The 19,330-nt window shown below is 43.7% G+C and overlaps 1 protein-coding gene and 1 long non-coding RNA gene across 6 annotated transcripts in view; one reads left to right on the plus strand and one right to left on the minus strand.

Annotated features, from left to right (window-relative positions):
* atp10d (ATPase phospholipid transporting 10D) overlaps positions 1-19,080 on the plus strand; it is a 35,101-nt gene extending 16,021 nt beyond the window's left edge. For 3 of the 5 annotated variants that reach the window (XM_053434079.1, XM_053434078.1, XM_053434082.1), the window contains 19 exons: positions 334-434; positions 1,502-1,608; positions 2,117-2,248; positions 2,410-2,522; positions 3,536-3,788; positions 4,527-4,744; positions 5,285-5,467; positions 6,393-7,062; positions 7,196-7,302; positions 10,393-10,519; positions 12,374-12,558; positions 13,718-14,018; positions 14,754-14,830; positions 15,110-15,235; positions 15,333-15,533; positions 16,450-16,530; positions 16,704-16,808; positions 16,911-17,098; positions 17,223-19,080. In XM_053434079.1, the coding sequence (XP_053290054.1) occupies positions 334-434; positions 1,502-1,608; positions 2,117-2,248; positions 2,410-2,522; positions 3,536-3,788; positions 4,527-4,744; positions 5,285-5,467; positions 6,393-7,062; positions 7,196-7,302; positions 10,393-10,519; positions 12,374-12,558; positions 13,718-14,018; positions 14,754-14,830; positions 15,110-15,235; positions 15,333-15,533; positions 16,450-16,530; positions 16,704-16,808; positions 16,911-17,098; positions 17,223-17,442 (3,495 nt within the window). In that variant the 3' untranslated portion in view covers positions 17,443-19,080. The remainder of the gene's footprint in view (positions 1-333; positions 435-1,501; positions 1,609-2,116; positions 2,249-2,409; positions 2,523-3,535; positions 3,789-4,526; positions 4,745-5,284; positions 5,468-6,392; positions 7,063-7,195; positions 7,303-10,392; positions 10,520-12,373; positions 12,559-13,717; positions 14,019-14,753; positions 14,831-15,109; positions 15,236-15,332; positions 15,534-16,449; positions 16,531-16,703; positions 16,809-16,910; positions 17,099-17,222) is intronic. The other 2 variants (XM_053434081.1, XM_053434083.1) reach the window with 1 other exon arrangement.
* LOC128450559 (uncharacterized) lies at positions 13,731-17,324 on the minus strand. The gene is made up of 3 exons (XR_008340023.1): positions 16,683-17,324; positions 15,005-15,222; positions 13,731-14,101 (listed from the first exon to the last, which is right to left on the minus strand). It is a non-coding gene; the product is annotated as an uncharacterized LOC128450559 (long non-coding RNA).
* Positions 19,081-19,330: the final 250 nt, after the last annotated feature.

The raw sequence follows: 19,330 nt of genomic DNA on the forward strand, positions 1-19,330 counted from the left end.
TGGTGCTGTGCTACCACACCTGCACACCTATGGTTTTCCTTGAAGACGAAGGATTCTACTTTTTCCTGGGCAGTAAAATCACCCTGCTGTAAAGTGGTGGATGTATCCTCCAGCTCCATCACTAAGCAAATCGTTGCTGAATCTTTACTGTGACTCTGTGAAGGAGATTTGTTATTGTTGATTCTCCTACTGCGACAGATTGAAAGAAAGAACGATGACAGAACTGGAAACCCTGCATGCAAGCAAAGCATTTACCCTCAAGGTCAATTGTAAATTGTGTCGTGTTTGTATATGTTTTTCCATTTGAGATTTTATCTGCAGGTTTAATTACAGGTGTGTATTTTCCAGGGAGAAGAGTTCACCCCCGAGAGCTTCCCCAGCCGGATCGAGTGTGAGAACCCCAACAATGACCTCAGCAGGTTCAGAGGCTACATGTGAGTTTTTTTCAACATCGACACCAAACATTCACATCTGTCTCTGTGTATATATATATAAATATGACTTTGGTCCTTAACAGTGTATTTTAACTGGTTAAAATGTTCTTGAATTAAACAGTGTAGGTTTGAAAAACTTTCAGAAGGCTAATAACATCAAGAAAAGCTAACTAGAGCCAGGAGTTGGCAAAGATGGAGTTCAATCCATCAAGCGAGTGTGGAGTGGTTCCACTGTCCCCTCTTGTAAAACCTCGGTCTAGCCAGCATGCGCATTTGTTTTGCAAGTAGTGAAAAAGAACAGACAGAAGTTAGCAGGATGCATAGGGACGGCTTTGAATCCTTTCTGATCACATAATTCTCTCCATCTGCTGAAGGCTCGACCAAGGTTGACTCACATTCTAGCTCGTACTTAATCACTAGCCCTCGTAGCTTTTCTGTGTTCTTTAGTCCTTTCTCTCCTTTTCACTTTGATCTTGCCCCATCACCAGCCATGACAACGACATGTACGTCAAAAACAACAACTCTGCTTCAGCTTCCTTTCTACCGTCTAGCAGGCTACTGGCTGTGAAAGTTTTCCGTTGGAAATGTCAACATTGGCTTTCCCGGCCTGAATCAAAATGCGATTTTCTCCCTCATCGTCTCCTTTAATGTTGTAGGTCATAAAGAGGCAGCAATAAAATGAGACCCTTTCAACACCAGTTAGAAACTACATTTAAACAACACACTGAATTGTGAAGCCTGCTTTGCATAAAGTGATCTTATAGAAGATTTATGATGAAGAATTGTTATTTGCATTCTTTTATTCACATGTTCATTCATCTACACTCCTTAAGCCCAAACCGATTACAACCAATACTGCGTAAAATTATTATCATGAAGGAAACTATTCATAAAGTCAGTCTAACATCTGATCGTGTGCTCAGTTACAATTCATTATTTTATTTAAACATATATAGTCGACCACTTTTACGTTATATCTCTTGAATCCTCTTTACGTCCCGATGTTGATGAAGAAAAGAACAGTTCTGAGTTATTGTTTTTGCTTATGTGTGTGTGTTTTTCCACAGGGAGCATCCCAGTGGGGTTCGTGTTGGCCTCCATAACAGCAACCTCCTGTTGAGGAGCTGCACCATCCGCAACACTGAGACGGTGGTGGGCATTGTGGTCTATGCCGGTAAGCGAACAGCGTCACTTACAAAAAATCAACACAAGACATTGGTCGCATTGGTCGCATTTTTCAAAGATAGTGTTTGTTTCTTGTATGTAAAATCATGCAGGTGTCCTATTAAATCAACACAACGTAAGGGACTGCATTCTTGTCGGAACAGCCAGTCTATGTGCCTTATAGTACAGTTGACACTGACACACACAAACATACAACACTTGTTTATCTAGTCTGGTGGACTCGGGCAAGGCCTTATCTCGTTCGGTTAAAGAAATTGAAAAGAAAATTCCTAGTTCTGAAGGATTCTTCCCTAAAGCGACTTACAATTAGTTAATAAACACCAATAACGAATAGAGCATGATTTGAACTCTCTAAGGTGTAAAATGTAAATGAAACTGTAATATATTGACTCAAGCATAAAACTATGAACATAATGAAACAGTGAACTACTGAAGCTTTTTAATTGCCTGTTTGGCTCACACCACAGTACATGTGTTTCTGTCACTGTGGGACTTAGGTCATGAGACCAAAGCCATGATGAACAACAGTGGGCCGAGGTACAAGCGCAGCCAGCTGGAGAAGCGTCTGAACACAGACATCCTGTGGTGCGTGGTCCTGCTCATCATCATGTGTCTGACTTCTGCTGTAGGTGTGTACCGACACTGACTGAGAGCACACAGCTCTCACTCCAAAACACAACTGTGGACGGCAAAGAAAACACATCAGTGTATTCCAGAGACTCACCCGTGTCCAGCTTTAACCTCCTGTGTTCAGAGTGATGAGCTGCTCTGGTGTCTTGGTTTGTTTCAGGTCACGGCCTCTGGCTGAAGAACTTGAAGGACCCCGTCTTTGGGGTTAATACGGACACGTCTCCTGCCTTGGCGGGATTCTATGTCTTTTGGACTATGATCATTGTGCTCCAGGTATAATGTTAAATATCTCTTCTTGCACTTTCATTTACATTTCTTAGTAGCTGCAGTTATAGATTTAATTCGCCTTTTCTATTTCAGGATATTTGAAAACGAATCAACGGTTCTTCTGTAGAATTTAGGTTCATGTATTTATTAAAATATGGAAGGTTTCAAAGGTAATGACGGAATATAAATTCAACGAATCAGTCAAATTGGTCATTTTCATGAAACTGGCGGCAAACACTGGTTAAATAAGCAAAAATTACAGAGGCTAAACTTATAAAGAAAAAAATTTCGTCAACACAATCTTTACTTAACTTTTACTCTCAACCATCCCTTTTCACTAACCTGTCTGATTTCATAGATATTAAAGGTCAACACCTTGACTTGAAGTATTAAAATACTCTTCTACCTTATGACGATATGATGATTCCTGGGGTTATGTTACTTCAGAGATCTAAAGTTTGGTTCACAGATGAATGAGGATGAAGGTTCATCAGGCACCTAAACACAGTAGAGCAGTTTATAAAAACACCAAGATTGCAGTGACAGTCATATTTATCTTCTTTCTCTACCGAACTAGAAGAGCACTCAGATAGTACCAAGCTGATTGGCCACTTTATCTCCAAATTTAGGCCATAATATCAGTCCCCGAAACATCCCTGACTTTTTTTCATCAAGATCCATAAATTGTTTTCTTAGAAATCTGCAGAAATGTTGAAACAAGTGAAACAAAATTCTTGATCCGCACCTAAGTTTATTGGATTCTTCTTTGGGTTATGTCCCACCCCTCCACTAAATAACATGGAGAATTTCTGGATCCCTCAACAAACACACATAGTGAAACATATCATCAGTATGTATGGTCCAGTATCTTCTTTGATCTCTGGGTTACATAAAAAAACATTTGTTGTAATCATGTACACATGTGCTTCCATGGAACCTTTGTCAAACATTGGCCAGTTTACAGTTTACAGTATCTGTCATGTCAATGAATGCATCCTGCATCCTTTTCTGTCCAACAGGTGCTGATTCCCATTTCTCTGTACGTGTCCATTGAGATTGTGAAACTGGGTCAGATCTACTTCATCCATAACGACTTAGACCTGTACAACGAGCAGCTGGACTCCAGGATCCAGTGCCGGGCCCTCAACATCACTGAGGACCTGGGTCAGATCCAGTACCTGTTCTCCGATAAGACAGGGACTCTGACAGAAAACAAGATGGTGTTCTGCCGCTGCAGTATCTATGGGGTCGAATATCCTCATGTCGAAAATGGTAAGAGCCACAATGCTTCCACTTTTATTAAGTCTGTTAGAGACATAGTGTATTATCATTGTCAATGGGAACAGAGTTTTTTCTAATTGGGTTAAGGTTAGGGCAATTCAAAAGCGACAGTCAGTGGCCGATCCTTTTCAAAATATCAATATTGGCTAAAGTAAACCCAATCCAAAGCTGATCCTTTCTGAGCCGTGTATTGGTCACCTCAGCATACCACTGTAGATCGGCTCTCTTTTCCTACCAGCTCCACAGAGCATCCTCTAACTGAATGTAAGGGACATGAGATTGTTTTCATCAGGGTTGTCAAGATACTAGTCAACAAAGCGATATACTCGATACCACTTTTGATGCCACAATGAAAAGGAAAATGGTGCTGGCCACACAAATAAGATAGTTCTTTTCTTATTTTGTTAACAACATGCATAACACACGGTACTGTTACAGAAAAAACTAACCTACACTATTTATATCATTCTTAAATGTGTTGTTGATTGATATTAGTCTCCAGTCACATGATAGGTTGGCTTCTTGGTTAATGAAGTTACAGCCACAGGAACTAACAGTGTTATAATATGAATCACATGAATAATTTATGAAATACACTTACTGAATCCCTGAAATTAACCTAGCGATATTCTCCAGACCGCATTCTTCTGTCCTGCTTATGTTGGAAGGGTTAAGTGTTTCTGACGCTCTGTGTGTGTGTGTGTCTGGTTGTCTGTGTGTGCGTGTCAGCTCGAAGACTGGAGGTGTACGAGGCGGAGAAGAACAAGGCAGCGGATCACTCTGTGACCCTGAGGTCAGGCTGCAGTGCTAAGTCTCGGAGCTGTCGCTCCCTCAGCTGCAACCGCAGCTCTGTGTCTCTGCATACGCTCACTGCTGATTCAGAGGAGGAGGACGAACAACTGTCCAATCAGATCCAGGCCAGAACCAGTGCCTTCTGCAGCCGCATGGTCAGACCCGCACACATCCATCCATCAGCCTGTCCTTCTGTCCATCCCTCTCTCTCTGTCTGTTAGAAGTACTTGGTCACAAGTTATTCATCCTTCAGGCTCTGAACTATTGATTATTGATATCGCAATAAATCTGAGCTTTGATTTGAGTTGGCTTATGTAATAAAGAACCTTAGAGGGAACTAGAATGGCACTCAGAGTGTACATATGTCTATCTCTAGACTTTTCCTAAATTGAATGGCTACTTTCTTGACCCACATCAAATCCTTTCACCAGGTTTTGTGGTAATCTCTATAGGCCTCTAATGGGGAGGGGGAATTATTTGATTGGATACTGAGGGAGACACATACCCTCTTGCTTTAACTTCCAAACAGTGTAAAGCAGCACCAAGCCTGAAACATGGTGGTTCAATGTGCAGCATCCCTGTGTTCAGTGTCTGTTTTCTCTTACCCCAAACTAAGGTCATATTACCATATTTAGTGAGCATTTAGTCTAGCAATGAAAGATAATCTCTCGCTGCTCCCTTCCTTGTCTGTTCAGGCGAAGGAGGTGGTGCCAGACCCTGAGCTGGTGAGGAAGTTGAACTGGTTTTCTTCCCCCCTGAATGAGGCCTCCTCTGGGACTCCCTCCAGCCTGGAACTCGCCTACATCACTGACTTCTTCCTGGCACTGACCATCTGCAACAGTGTGGTGGTCTCCTCTCCCAGTCAGCCTCGACATGTGGTGAGAACATGATCCCGGAGATTTATATTTTCACATTGTAGAACAAAGCAGCTCCTTTATTTGTTTAAACTGTTTGTATTGGTTTGCTCTTCATCCCTGTTAAGTCCCTGAAATCTTCACAAGTAGCTCAACTTTATTGAGGTTTAAAACTTTCTGGATCAATGTGACGTGGTGTCAAAGTTACCTGATCATCAGGAAATGTACTGCTGATCAGGAGCTCATCTTCTATTTTACTTCTTTTTGATTAATTCATTCATTCTGGCGAAGAAACTGAAAAAATAACTTCTCACTCGTTTCTCATCACAAACCAATGATTAAACACATGGAAGCCTGGAAAAGTAATCCCTCCATTAAAAGCTGTTCCTGTTACAGCCTTAAAGGTTCAGTGTGTAATATTTAGTGACACCTAGTGGTGAAGTTGCATGTTGCAGCTGACTCCCCTCACCTCAACCTCTCTTTCCAAACACGAGAGATAACCTGTGGTGGCCTTCAGTTGTCATAGAAACTCCAAAGGTGTTAAGTTTGTCCAGCTGTTGTAGAAAACATGGTCTCCATAGAGATGACCCACTCCAGATGTAAATATAAAGTATTTAAATATAAAGGGCCCCTTCTAGGGTGAAAAAAAACTGCAATTCTTACAAATTAGATAAAACACACTAGTGAAAACATCACTAGGATTTTTTGAGGTTCAATTTCTGCCGATAGACCCCCGTCACCTAAATCTCACACACTGGACTTTTAATGTTGTTGATTTTGCGTACATGCAGGATCTATATATTTCAGTTAAGCTCAGGATTAAAAAAACTTATTTTTTTAGGTCACGACATTCAAATGTAAAGTGCCTTGAGATAATCTATGCTATACAAACAAAGTTGAATTGAAAATGTTTTTGATTTGATTGTTTTTTTTTCCCTCTTCCCTTTAGGTGCCTGAAGCACGGACACCTCTCAAGTCTCTGGAGGAAATCAAGCTGATGTTCCAGCGCTTCAGCTTCCCTCCATTTTCTGCACTGTCCACGTTCTCCCCTCCCCAGATCAGAGGCAGCCCTCGCAATTTCACCAGCAGGCTGTTCACCAGGGGGAAGACCGGCTCCTTCTCCCCAACCGCCAACAACGCTACAGACGGCTCAGAACCAGGGAGAGACAACGATATGGACACCCCCAAGCTGAGGTGTATCCTGGACTTTTCTGCACCAGGGGAGGGAGGAAATGCTGCACAGGTGGAGGACGATATCAAGAAAGATGATATCAAGGATGCAAAGACAAGCCCAGACGGGCCCAGACAGGAAGTGGAAGTGGATTCTGATAGTGATGTTGATGATGAGCTGCTGTATGAGGCGGAGAGTCCAGACGAGGCGGCTCTGGTCCACGCAGCGCGGGCGTACCGCTGCACCCTAAGGGGACGCTCTCCTGAAAGCCTGCTGGTGGATCTGCCAGGAATCGGCTCACTGGCTGTGCAGCTTCTTCACATCCTGCCCTTCGACTCCAACAGGAAGAGGATGTCGGTGGTGGTCCGCCACCCACTCACAGGACAAGTGGTCGTTTACACCAAGGGAGCCGACTCTGTTATCATGGACCTGGCCGAGACTTCTAAAGGTAATTCACTCAAGGAATAGAAATCTGCAGGCATGAATGAAGCCTGTCGTCTACTGACTGCTGACAAATAATAAGACTAATTTTGATATTGATAATGATATTTTGTCTGTGTCACTGTCACTAATATGTTCAGGAGCAGAGCAAGCGCAGGAGTTCCACAGTCACATCAAAGATCAATCCCAGAAACATTTAGACAGCTATGCCAGAGAAGGCCTCCGCACACTCTGCATCGCTAAAAAGGTAACTCACATTAATTAATTTTATTATCTAAATGTTATTGTTCAGGGTAGATAAAATAGTTTCCATTTTTACATAATTATTTTATATATTATTTACCATGATGACCTTCTGTGGCATTAGTCTTACTAAAATTCTGTGAATTAAAAGAACAAAATCAAATCAAATATGAATCCAATGTTCCATCAGTGCACTAGCTTTTGTTGAGTGTGTGTGCTGTGGACTTCGGAAAGTGTCTGTCAATAATTCAATAATTAACATGGAGCAAATTGTTGTTTACTGCAACTACATTGTGCATTATCATTGTGAGTGGGTTTGGATTTAACACTGAAAGACTCAGACTACACAACTAATCCCAGTCAAAGTGTTAATGAATTGTTTACTTAGTTAGAAATCCGTTGTCTGGATTGTATAGAAGATCTAAAACAGCAATAAGAAAAATTGTATGTATGATTTCAAAGTCATATTAAAGGAAACGTGTTAAAAGGACAGTAATTCAACCTCTTGTCCTTTTTTGCGAAGGAAACAGACTATCGATGCCAAGATAAACACAATCAATCACAGCTTATTTATATTTCAATATATTGTGTCATCTGATCTGAGGCCGCATGTTTTGGACACTCGGGTAAAGAGAGGGGCGGAACTGTCAACCGACCACCATCTGGTTGTGAGTTGGATCAGGGAATGGGGGAAATTTCCGGATAGACCTGGTAAGCCCAAACGAGTAGTGCGGGTGAACTGGGAACGTCTGGAGGAGGCCCCCGTCCTAGGTATCTTCAACTCACACCTCCGGCGGAGTTTTTCTGGCATTCCTGTGGAGGTTGGGGACATTGAGCCGGAGTGGGCGGTGTTCAAAGCCTCCATTGCTGAAGCTGCGGCGGCTAGCTGTGGCCTCAGGGTCTTAGGTTCCTCAAGGGGCGGTAACCCTCGGACACCGTGGTGGACACCGGTGGTCAGGGAAGCCGTCCGATTGAAGAAGGAGGCCTTCCGGGATATGATATCCTGGAGGACTCCTGACTCGGTTGCAGGGTACCGACAGGCCCGAAGGGCTGCAGCTGCTGCCGTGTCGGAGGCTAAGCAGCGGGTGTGGGAGAAGTTCGGAGAGGTCATGGAGAAGGACTTTCGGTCGGCACCAAAGTGTTTCTGGAAGACTATCCGGCACCTCAGGAGGGGGAAACGGGGAACCATCCAAGCTGTGTACAGTAAGGATGGGACTCTGTTGACCTCAACTGAGGAGGTCGTCGGACGTTGGAAGGAACACTTTGAGCAACTCCTGAATCCGAATAACACGCCCTCTATGTTGGAGGCAGAGCTCGAGGTTGATGGTGTTTCGTCGTCAATTTCCCTGGTGGAGGTCACTGAGGTAGTCAAACATCTCCGCAGTGGCAAAGCCCCAGGGATTGATGAGATCCAGCCAGAAATGCTAAAGGCTCTGGGTGTTGAGGGGCTGTCATGGTTGACACGCCTATTCAACATCGCGTGGGAGTCGGGTACAGTGCCAAAGGAGTGGCAAACCGGGGTGGTGGTTCCCCTGTTCAAAAAGGGGGACCAGAGAGTGTGTACCAATTATCGGGGTATCACACTTCTCAGCCTCCCTGGTAAAGTCTACTCCAAGGTGCTGGAAAGGAGGGTTCGGCCGATCGTCGAACCTCAGATTGAAGAGGAACAATGCGGTTTTCGCCCCGGACGTGGAACTACGGACCAGCTCTTCACTCTCGCAAGGATCCTGGAGGGGGCCTGGGAGTATGCCCATCCGGTCCACTTGTGTTTTGTGGATCTGGAGAAGGCGTATGACCGGGTCCCCCGGGAGAAACTGTGGGAGGTGCTGCGGGAGTATGGGGTAAGGGGGTCTCTCCTCAGGGCCATCCAATCTCTGTACTCCCAAAGCGAGAGCTGTGTTCGGGTCCTTGGCAGCCAGTCAGTTTCGTTCTCAGTGGGTGCTGGTCTCCGCCAGGGCTGCGCCTTGTCACCAATCCTGTTTGTGATATACATGGACAGGATATCGAGGCGTAGTCGTGGTGGGGAGGGGTTGCAGTTCGGTGGTCTGAGGATCTCGTCACTGCTTTTTGCGGATGATGTGGTCCTCATTGGATCATCGGCTTGTGACCTTCAGCACTCACTGGATCGGCTGGCGGCCGAGTGTGAAGCGGCTGGGATGAGGATCAGCACCGCTAAATCTGAGGCCATGACTCTTAGCAGGAAACCGATGGATTGCTTACTCCGGGTAGGAAATGAGTCCTTAGCCCAAGTGAAGGAGTTCAAGTACCTCGGGGTCTTGTTCGCGAGTGAGGGTACCATGGAGCGTGAGATTGGCCGGAGAATCGGAGCAGCGGGGGCGGTATTGCGTTCGCTTTACCGCACCGTTGTAACGAAAAGAGAGCTGAGCCGCAAGGCAAAGCTCTCGATCTACCGGTCGATCTTCGTTCCTATCCTCACCTATGGTCATGAGGGCTGGGTGATGACCGAAAGGACGAGATCGCGGGTACAAGCGGCCGAGATGAGTTTTCTCAGAAGGGTGGCTGGCGTCTCCCTTAGGGATAGGGTGAGAAGCTCAGCCATCCGTGAGGGACTCGGATTAGAGCCGCTGCTCCTTTACTTAGAAAGGAGTCAGCTGAGGTGGTTCAGGCATCTGGTAAGGATGCCCACTGGGCGCCTTCCTTGGGAGGTTTTTCAGGCACGTCCAGTGGGGAGGAGACCTCGGGGAAGACCCAGGACTAGGTGGAGAGATTATATCTCAACACTGGCCTGGGAACGCCTCGGGATCCCCCCGTCAGAGCTGGTCAATGTGGCCCGGGAAAGGGAAGTCTGGGGCCCCCTGCTTGAGCTGCTCCCCCCGCGACCCGACCCCGGATAAGCGGATGACGATGAGATGAGATGAGATGAGATATATTGAATTTTAGTTCATGAAGCACTTAAAGCTTTCTCAAAATTTCTTGTTGACGGTTGTCGACAGTGTATGAATTGTGTGTGATAGAGAAAGTGCTGTTTGAACTCATACACTCTTAATGTCTGCTAAGTGATGAATCCATCTGTGTGACCTCACCATTGAAAGAAGGTGTGTTGCTGAGTGACTGTGCTCTGTGTCTGGAGCAGGCTCTGGAGGAAGAGGAGTATGAGGCGTGGCTGAAGAGACATCTGCTGGCAGAGAGCAGCATAGAGAACAGAGAGGAGCTGCTGCTGGACTCAGCTCAGAGACTGGAGACCAACCTCACCCTGCTGGGTAGGAGAGCCATGCACTGCAGTCAGACACATGGACCATTAAACCAGACATAGCTGGAAGTGGTGGAACCTTTACATCATATAAAAAACTATGCTCGGTCCTCCTGGCCAGTGTTTAAATGAAAATCTATGTGTCATACGTACCTGCAGGCCTTTGGTTTGCATAGCAGAAAACAAATAGGCTGTGAAGGAGCGGATTTCTTTCTTATTCTACAAAGATCTTTAAATTATTTGTATGTATTAGAGTCAGTCATTCAGCCTATTTAAACAGAAAGAAGATCTGAAGTCAGTAAGAAAATAATTCCCAAGCATGTTTAACGTAAAGGCTATAAGTAGGGTTGCAAAATTCCGGGAATATTAAAAGTTGGAAACTTTCCATGGGAATATACGGGAATATACGGGAATTAATGGGAATTAACGGGAAATGATGTGGGTCATTTATACTAACTGTATTTACCTTGTCATATACAGACATAAATATATACCTTTTTTTTTTTCATAGGCTGATTTGAGCCCTTAGGAAACTTTGGGCACTTGACTATATGCTTCTGGATCTGTGTCATTCTCAACATAGGTCTTTGCAAATGTACACAGCCTTTACTTCTGCATTGGCTGGGGTGAAATGTCTCCACACATGAGATAGTGCACATGGAATTGTTCTGTAGAATAAGATGAGAAAAAAGCTTGTAAAAAAACACTAATGCAATGACAGAGATATAAATAGTTGGCCCAACAATTGGAATCGTCTTTAAAAATATTTTACAATTGATGGATAAATGAATAGAACTAGGCTATATGAACAGATGAACAATCCCCAATCAGCATGCTTATATATTTCCCCCAGTAATATCATCGAAACTTACCTGACTAGTCCTGCACACTACAGCAGGATGTAGTGTGCAGGTAAGTGATGGAGAAATGCACAGTGCAGGGTTGAAATTCAACGTGCAGCGTGTGCTGCATTCCATACATCTTTAAAATAGAGATTTGAATGATGGTTTTTTTGCTCTACGTTTAATTTGCGTATATATATTTTTTTCAAAATTCCCAAGCTGAATATTCCCATGGAAATTTACTGGGAATTTAACGGAAATTGTCCGCCCTTTTGCAACCCTAGCTATAAGACAAGGTACAGCAGCTTTATGTGCCGGTGACCAAAGTTGTTGACATTACTTCAGTTGGGACCCCTTATTTCAAAGTTTATTAGATTTCAGTTATTGCAGTTTGTTATATTTGGTGACATGGCTCTGTTCTGGGCCTCCCTGCCCTTCCACGTTTAAGTGTGGAAAGCCTAGGGTAGGATGAGCACATCTCTCTACCCTTACATGAGCCTTCATGGAAAGTGAGGGAGCCGCAGCCAAACAAAAACAGCACAGAACAGAGCAGACCTCAATGACAACACATAACAGTACTGATTCAGTATGAACAAAGGAGGTGCTTCCCTATAGAAAAGCTGAAGGTGACAGTTGGTAGAATGGACCGATCAAACCTGAGAGAACAGGAGCAGTTTGCTGAGAAGCAAAGTCTCAGTAACAGCTACAAAAAAGCTTGGTTGCAGTTATTCTCTTAAGGGAGTGCATGATAATACCACCTTCTGGACAAGTCTGCTTGAGGCACCTCTGACAGTGTTCCTGAGTATGATGACAATAAAGACATTGAACCTTGTATCTTCTATTGAAAATAGAAAGGATGATTATAAAACAACTAGTTTTAATGCCCAGGTTAAACCCCCCCCCCCCCCCCTCTTTTGCTTCAGTCTTTTAAACATGATAAATCAAGAATGCCCTGAGGGTAGGATACCAACATTATCAGCGCTGTCAGCATATTAGAACAATGTCTCTGTATTTGTTGTCAGGTACCACAGGGATTGTGGACCGACTGCAGGAGGACGTCCCAGAGACCATTGAAGCTCTTCAGCGGGCTGGGATCAAAGTCTGGGTCCTCACTGGAGACAAACAGGAGACGGCCATTAACATCGCCTACGCCTGCAAACTCCTCCGTCCCAATGACCGACTGCTGACAGCCAACTGTGGAAGCAAGGTCAGTTGGGCACACATTCGACAAGGAGGTTGTGTTTTACCCCCTGGTGGTTTGTTCGTAAGATCCCATTGAATTTCGATGTTGATCCAGATCAGTGATAGGGTTTCAGGAATTTCGTTTGGCAAGACTGTCAACTGTTGGTAGAGACTCTTAAAGTAGGGATAGTGGGAATCTTCTTCATGGATCCATCTGCATCACTAGCTAGATGACAGAATTTGGCCACTGTGCTCCTGAAACACTCAAAGCTGTTGATAAGTAGAGCGTTTTTTCCTGATCTTCAATTTACCTGGTCATAATAACATCGCTGAGATCTACAGAGAGTTCTGTGATCGTCATTGTTTGATTTTTGCATCAGGAATTGTGACCCTAATTTGAATTGACACATCACAGGGTCTGAATACTTTAATAAATTAAAATCTTTATATATGTTTCATCCATTTAAAAAAATAAAAATAATGAATAAATACATTTTACTGAGTAACATCGCCCTCTGCAGCCAAAAGTGTTGATTATCTCTGGGCTCTGCTTTCGACCAATCAAGTGGTTTTCATGTTAAAAAAACAAAGCCTATCAGTATGTTGAGCGGAACTGTGACTATGTAGTCCCACTATTTGAACTGAAGCACAACTGTACAGAGGAAATTACCAATGACCCCTCTGCTTCCTCAAGCAGTAGAGCTGCTGCGGTATCAAATTTACTGCTCAGAATTCTTGATATTTTTAAAGTTCCCGCTCTGAATATTGGAGATGAATGGTGGTTTTTAAATACTTAATTGTGGGAGTGCCAGAGTTTGCAACATTTTGTATTTATCTGTATTATGTTTATTATATTCATAGCAGTCAATACAATTTACGATTTTTATATATTTCATGGTGAATAAAAAAGGATTTTGTAGAAAAAATATATATTTATTATATTGTCAACTAAAAATAAGTAGTTGACAATACACCACCACACTGATATTGCAGTGTGGTGCCTGATGATTAATTTAGATAAATTTAAACATATACATCTGATACAGCTTATCATGAAAGTGCATGATTAAACATTTACATGTTCATCTGCTTGTATTTATACCCACAAAAAACTATACATTATTATTAAGTGGTGATTCATATATTTAATCAATTTAATCCATCAATAATTTGCTACCCACCAGGATGCTTGTGCAGCTTTTCTCAAGGAGCTCAAACTAGAGGTGCAGTGTGGACAGGACGGTTTGACCGAAGCTCCTGCAGCCGGGGCTCATGGGGAATCCTCCTCTGGCAGCGTGTCCAGCTTCATCCTGGTTATAGACGGCCAGACACTGGACTGGGCGCTTCAGGAGGAGCTGAAGAGGGACTTCTTAGAGCTGAGCAGCAGATGCAAGGCGGTCCTCTGCTGCAGGTCCACTCCGCTGCAGAAGAGCGAGGTGGTTCGGCTGATCCGCGACCAGCTTGGCGTCATGACTCTGGCAGTGGGTGAGGATTCTGTTTTTGAATATTCAGAATCTGTAGCTGATTTCCGCCTCTGGTTTGACCAATCAGGTTCATAAACAGTCCATCTGAAGAGGAAAAGAGGCTGAAATCATTTTGCTTAATGTGCATACAGCTGTTTATATAGATTAGCCAAAATGTTGTGTCGACCAAAAGCACCTACAAAAAGTATCCCTGTCTGTGTTGATAAACATTCAAGAGTCCAACTGTAAACAGTGAATGGAAGATGGAGTCTTGGCCCACATATCTGTTGCCCCGAGAGGCTAATTTGTTCAGACGATAGCCTCCAATCAGTGGACAGCTTTACCTGACGAGCAGAATTCTTAGCGAGTATCTAGAATGAGTAAATGAGAAAAGAGGTACATTTTCTGGTGCATGAGATCAAGCAGTGACTATAACTTTTTTTCTGAGACCATGAATATAAATATTCCGTTCGAATTCCCCAGTGTTTGTTTACACAGATCGAAGTGTTGAACATGCTGAAAAACTGATTTTTATTTTGAAAGTATATTTATTTATTTTCAAAGGTCAGTACAATCAAGGTTGAAACAGCATGAGAGAAACATATACGACATGAACAGATGATGCTAGTTCCACTCTGAGGAAAGCATCCTCAAACTGCATTTACACAGAATACTGCAGCTTCACACAGCTCGTAGAAATACTTCAGGTGCATCACAAAACATGGAGGACGATAAACGGTTTGTTTTGGTCATCCAGGTGATGGAGCCAATGACGTGAGCATGATTCAGATGGCTGATGTGGGCATTGGGATATCAGGTCAAGAGGGAATGCAGGTAATGATCTCTACATTCAACCTGACACAACACCAACCACAACAACACAGGTCTCTATGAATATCCCTGAGGTAGATGGTATTATTGGATATCATATTCAGATGCCACAGATGAGACTGTCACAGAGTAAGGACTTTAATTATTCATTATACCTACATGCTACACGTGTCTTACCTCAGAGCCAGTAGCAGCTACCAGCAGCTACCAGTCGATAACCCTTCCATCTTCTCAGCACCTGTTGTGTATCAACCATGTCCTCTTTTGTGTGTCGCTCCCCAGGCTGTGATGTCCAGTGACTTTGCCATCTCCAGGTTCAAACACCTCAGCAAGCTGCTTCTGGTTCACGGTCACTGGTGTTACTCTCGTCTGGCAAACATGATCCTCTACTTCTTCTATAAGAATGTGGTGAGAGAAGTTTTCAAGCTCTTTAAAAGCGTGGGTTTGATTAAAGTATGTGATGTAAGGATCACCCTGATTACTGTCTCCCCCTCTCTGTCTGCAGATGTATGTCAATCTGCTGTTCTGGTATCAGTTCGTCTGTGGGTTCTCTGGGAGCGTCATGACCAACTCCTGGGTGCTGATCTTATTCAACCTGATCTTCACCTCCGTTCCTCCCCTCATCTATGGCATCCTGGACCAAGACATGCCTGCAGAAACCCTGAAGGGGGTTCCTGAGCTCTACCAGGCTGCGCAGACCTCCAAGGTGACCGCACATAAATACACAAGACACCCAGCCCAAAGCAGACAATTCCAAACCCACAATCCAAGCTGTTGTTGTTCAGTACCAACTAGGGTTGCAAAATTCCGGGAATATTCAAAGTTGGAAACTGTCCATGGGAATTAACGGGAATATACGGGAATATAAGGGAATATAAGGGAATTAACAGGAATTAACTGGAAATTGTGTGGGTAATTTATACTAACTGTATTTACCTTTTCATATACAGACATATATAAAAACATTTTTGTTTTGTCATAGGCTGATATGAGCCCTGAGGAAACTTTGGGCACTTGACTATATGCTTCTGCATCTTTGTGTCATTCTTAACATAGGTCTTTGCAGAGTATTTGCAAATGTACACAGCTTTTCCTTCTACATTGGCTGGGGTGAAATATCTCCTCACATGAGATAGTGCACGTGGAATTGTTCTGTAGAATAAGATGAGAAAAAAGCTTGTAAAAAAACACTAAAGCAGTGCTAGAGATATAAATAGTTGGCCAATTGGAATCGTCTTTAAAAATATTTTACAATTGATGGTTAAATGAATAGAAAGAGGGTAGATGGACAGATGAACAATCCTCAATCAGCATGCTGATATATTTTCCCCAGTAATATCATCGGAACTTACCTGACTAGTCCTGCACACTCCAGCAGATCTCAATAGCCCTGCTGTAGTGTGCAGGATGCTGGTAATCATCTGCGCATGTGATGGAGAAAGACACAGTGCAGGGTTGAAATTCAACATGCAGCGTGTGCTGCATTCCATACATCTTTAAAATAGAGTTCTGAATGATGTTTTTAGTGCTCAGCGTTTAATTTGTGTAATTTACCGGAAATTTTTCGTCCCTTTTCAACCCTACTTCAGAAAGACTAATGGATGACTCGTGTTTCTCTGCAGATTTATGTTCCCCACATGTTCTGGATCACTGTCCTGGATGCATTTTACCAAAGCCTTGTGTGCTTCTTCATACCTTACTTTGTAAGTACACTGTATCAGCACATTCACCACAGTCAAATAGTTCCTTTATTTGTGTTTTTGCTTCCATTGCTGCATGATCGATGGTGCACTGTGTCTCAAGTGACCCTGGTTTAAACAATGGAACTCCTTACAGCTGATCACACAGCAGTTACCTGTGCTCCCCTTTGTCTCAGGCACTGACGGGGTCAGACGTTGGGATTCTGTCCTTTGGCTCTCCGATCAACGCCTCCGCTCTCTTCATCATCCTGCTGCACCAAGTCCTCGAGAGTCACACTCTGGTCCGACCCCCTGTTGCACTAAACGCTGTTTCAGATCACTGCTTTTCAAACTGCTGGGAGCGCGTGGTGTGCAGAGAGGTGATGCGCTGTGTTGTTTTGCAGACTTGGATTCACGGTCTGGTGCTGCTGCTCAGTGGGGGCTCCTACTTTGGCTTTGTGCTGCTCTTCAGTGTGTCCTGTGTGACCTGCAGCCCCCCCACTAATCCTCTGGGGGTCGAAACACTCCAGATGTCCCAGCCTCTCTTCTACATCATATGTGCAGTCACTACTTTCACAGCTCTGTTACCCAGGTACACACATTAATACATACACATTGAACTCATAACCATACACCCCATAGTAACTCACACATTCTTGGTCCCATTTCACTGCGGCCTGCTTTGAACTTTGGATTTTGTGTGTTCACCTCTGCAGGATGTTGTTTCGAGCTGTGTACAGCACCGTGCACCGCACCGCTGCCCTGAAGTCCTCTCATGTGGAAAAGGTGGAGTCAGAGAACTACCGCAAGAGAATGCAGCGATGGAACCTGAGCCACCACAGAGTCAACCGGCTGCCGGTGTGCGCCAACAACCCCGGCCTGGAGCCCAGCACTCTACACACACAGACACACACAGACAGACAGAGAGCTGTTTGATTTGACCAGGGATAGAAAGAGCTGATTTTTTTTTTTAGAAGAGACTGTTGACGTTCACATGCTGGATTCGTGTGCACGTCACAGGAAGAAGAGGATTCTTCACATGTTCACGTTCTGCTGCACTGCTTCACTCTGCTGAAAGACTGATAGGACATGTCCTCTGCCAGAGGGACTTATTAGCCTTAACCATCGTGAGACCAGCCTCCACTGGCCTTTGCGCTGCAGTTACCATAGTGAGCCACCAGGCTGAACGGGACAGGAAGTTGGTCGAACCCCCTGCAACTGAATGTGGCCAAATCTTTTATTTATTTATGACTTTCAGCCACAACGTGTGGCCTTCTACTTTGGATGGAGTTACTAAGTTACCATGGAAATTGTTGATGCTTGAACAGAGACAGTGGGTATCAAACTATATCAATTAATTTAGAGACAGGATCGCTGTGTGTGAGCCAATCTGCCAGGTTCTCACTTCATGGATCATTTAACACTGATAATGAGCTCACACTCCCCACGAAACACACACATACACACACACTTACCCACTGACATGTTTACAGTAGCTGGAATGTGTTTACTGTTCTTTGAGCTGAAGGAGCTTAAGAGATGGGGAAATGATTTTCTCTCTGCAGTTTTGCTTCATTCTGGACCAGTCTGTTTATTTATTTTCTGATCTTGTATTGCTGTAAACAACATCCTCTATTCACAACCCCACTGACTCTTCATCTATACATGAAAGACATGACAACACTTATCATAGAACAAAGACAGAAGCTGAGCTCTCTTCATATTTATATTATGTTCACCCCTGATCAAACAAAATGAACTGAAAAGGTTGAAGGATTCATTTGAAACTGATGTTACTGTTTGATAAGGTAGCAACAAATATCCAGGGATGGATTACTGAAGGAACCTGACAAAACATTCACTCCATTGTACGCCGGGCAGAAATGACTCCAGACCCGATGTTCACTCGGATCAGCTCCACTGCTCAAACAAATCTGAGCCAACGGATTTTTGTATCCTACCTCTGTCTATACTTCCATTTTCTTGATGGCTGCTTATCCCCTTGACTTCAAACATGGCTGCTGTGTTTCTGAGGAGCAGAGGGAAGTCATGAAGGATGTTGAACGCTGCGTCCTGAACACTGAACATACAGAACCACTGGTGTGGCCTTTAAGTGTCATATATTTGTGTTAATGAATTATGACGGCTGCACTGCACATGATGACAAGGTGTGCTCAAATCCACACCTGTACCTGGGCACTGCTGTTAATACCATCTCACTTAATATCATGTGACAATGGTTTAATGTGGATTTGGAACTGGATGCCATTCTAACTACTGGTTGTGTCAGGTGTGTGAACACATGTGATAGAAAACCTGAGCCAAGTCAGGAAGTTTAAAGTGAAGTGACCTTGCTGCCTCTATGCCCATAAACCAAATGGGGATTTTCTCTCAGCCTTAACTTTGATACAGTACCTTGAACAAAGCCTTGACCACTACTCACGGTGTACTGATTGTTTTTGATGTAATATAGAAACCAGCAAAAATTGTTTGTGCAGACTTGTGTTTAAGACATGGCAATAAAAATACTATTAATAATGATGATGATGATAATTAAAGAGATTGTTGTTCAGACCTTGTGCGTGAGTTGTATTGTTATGACTAGGATGAAATCGTCTTTCTATGTTTTGTAATATGGTTACCAGCCTGAGCAGAGCACTTCCACACAAAACCCCACACTTCTCCATTAAAATCCCCAAAACAAGTCCAGCAGAAATACAGGAAAACACCCAGTGCTTCTGTATGACAGCCTGCTGAGGCCCAGCATTGTTATTATTAGACATAGAAGCTACGTCGTCCAGTTGACATTATTATATCCCACCTT

The sequence above is a fragment of the Pleuronectes platessa genome, chromosome 11, assembly GCF_947347685.1.
Source record: "Pleuronectes platessa chromosome 11, fPlePla1.1, whole genome shotgun sequence".
In the NCBI taxonomy this organism is placed as follows: domain Eukaryota; kingdom Metazoa; phylum Chordata; class Actinopteri; order Pleuronectiformes; family Pleuronectidae; genus Pleuronectes; species Pleuronectes platessa.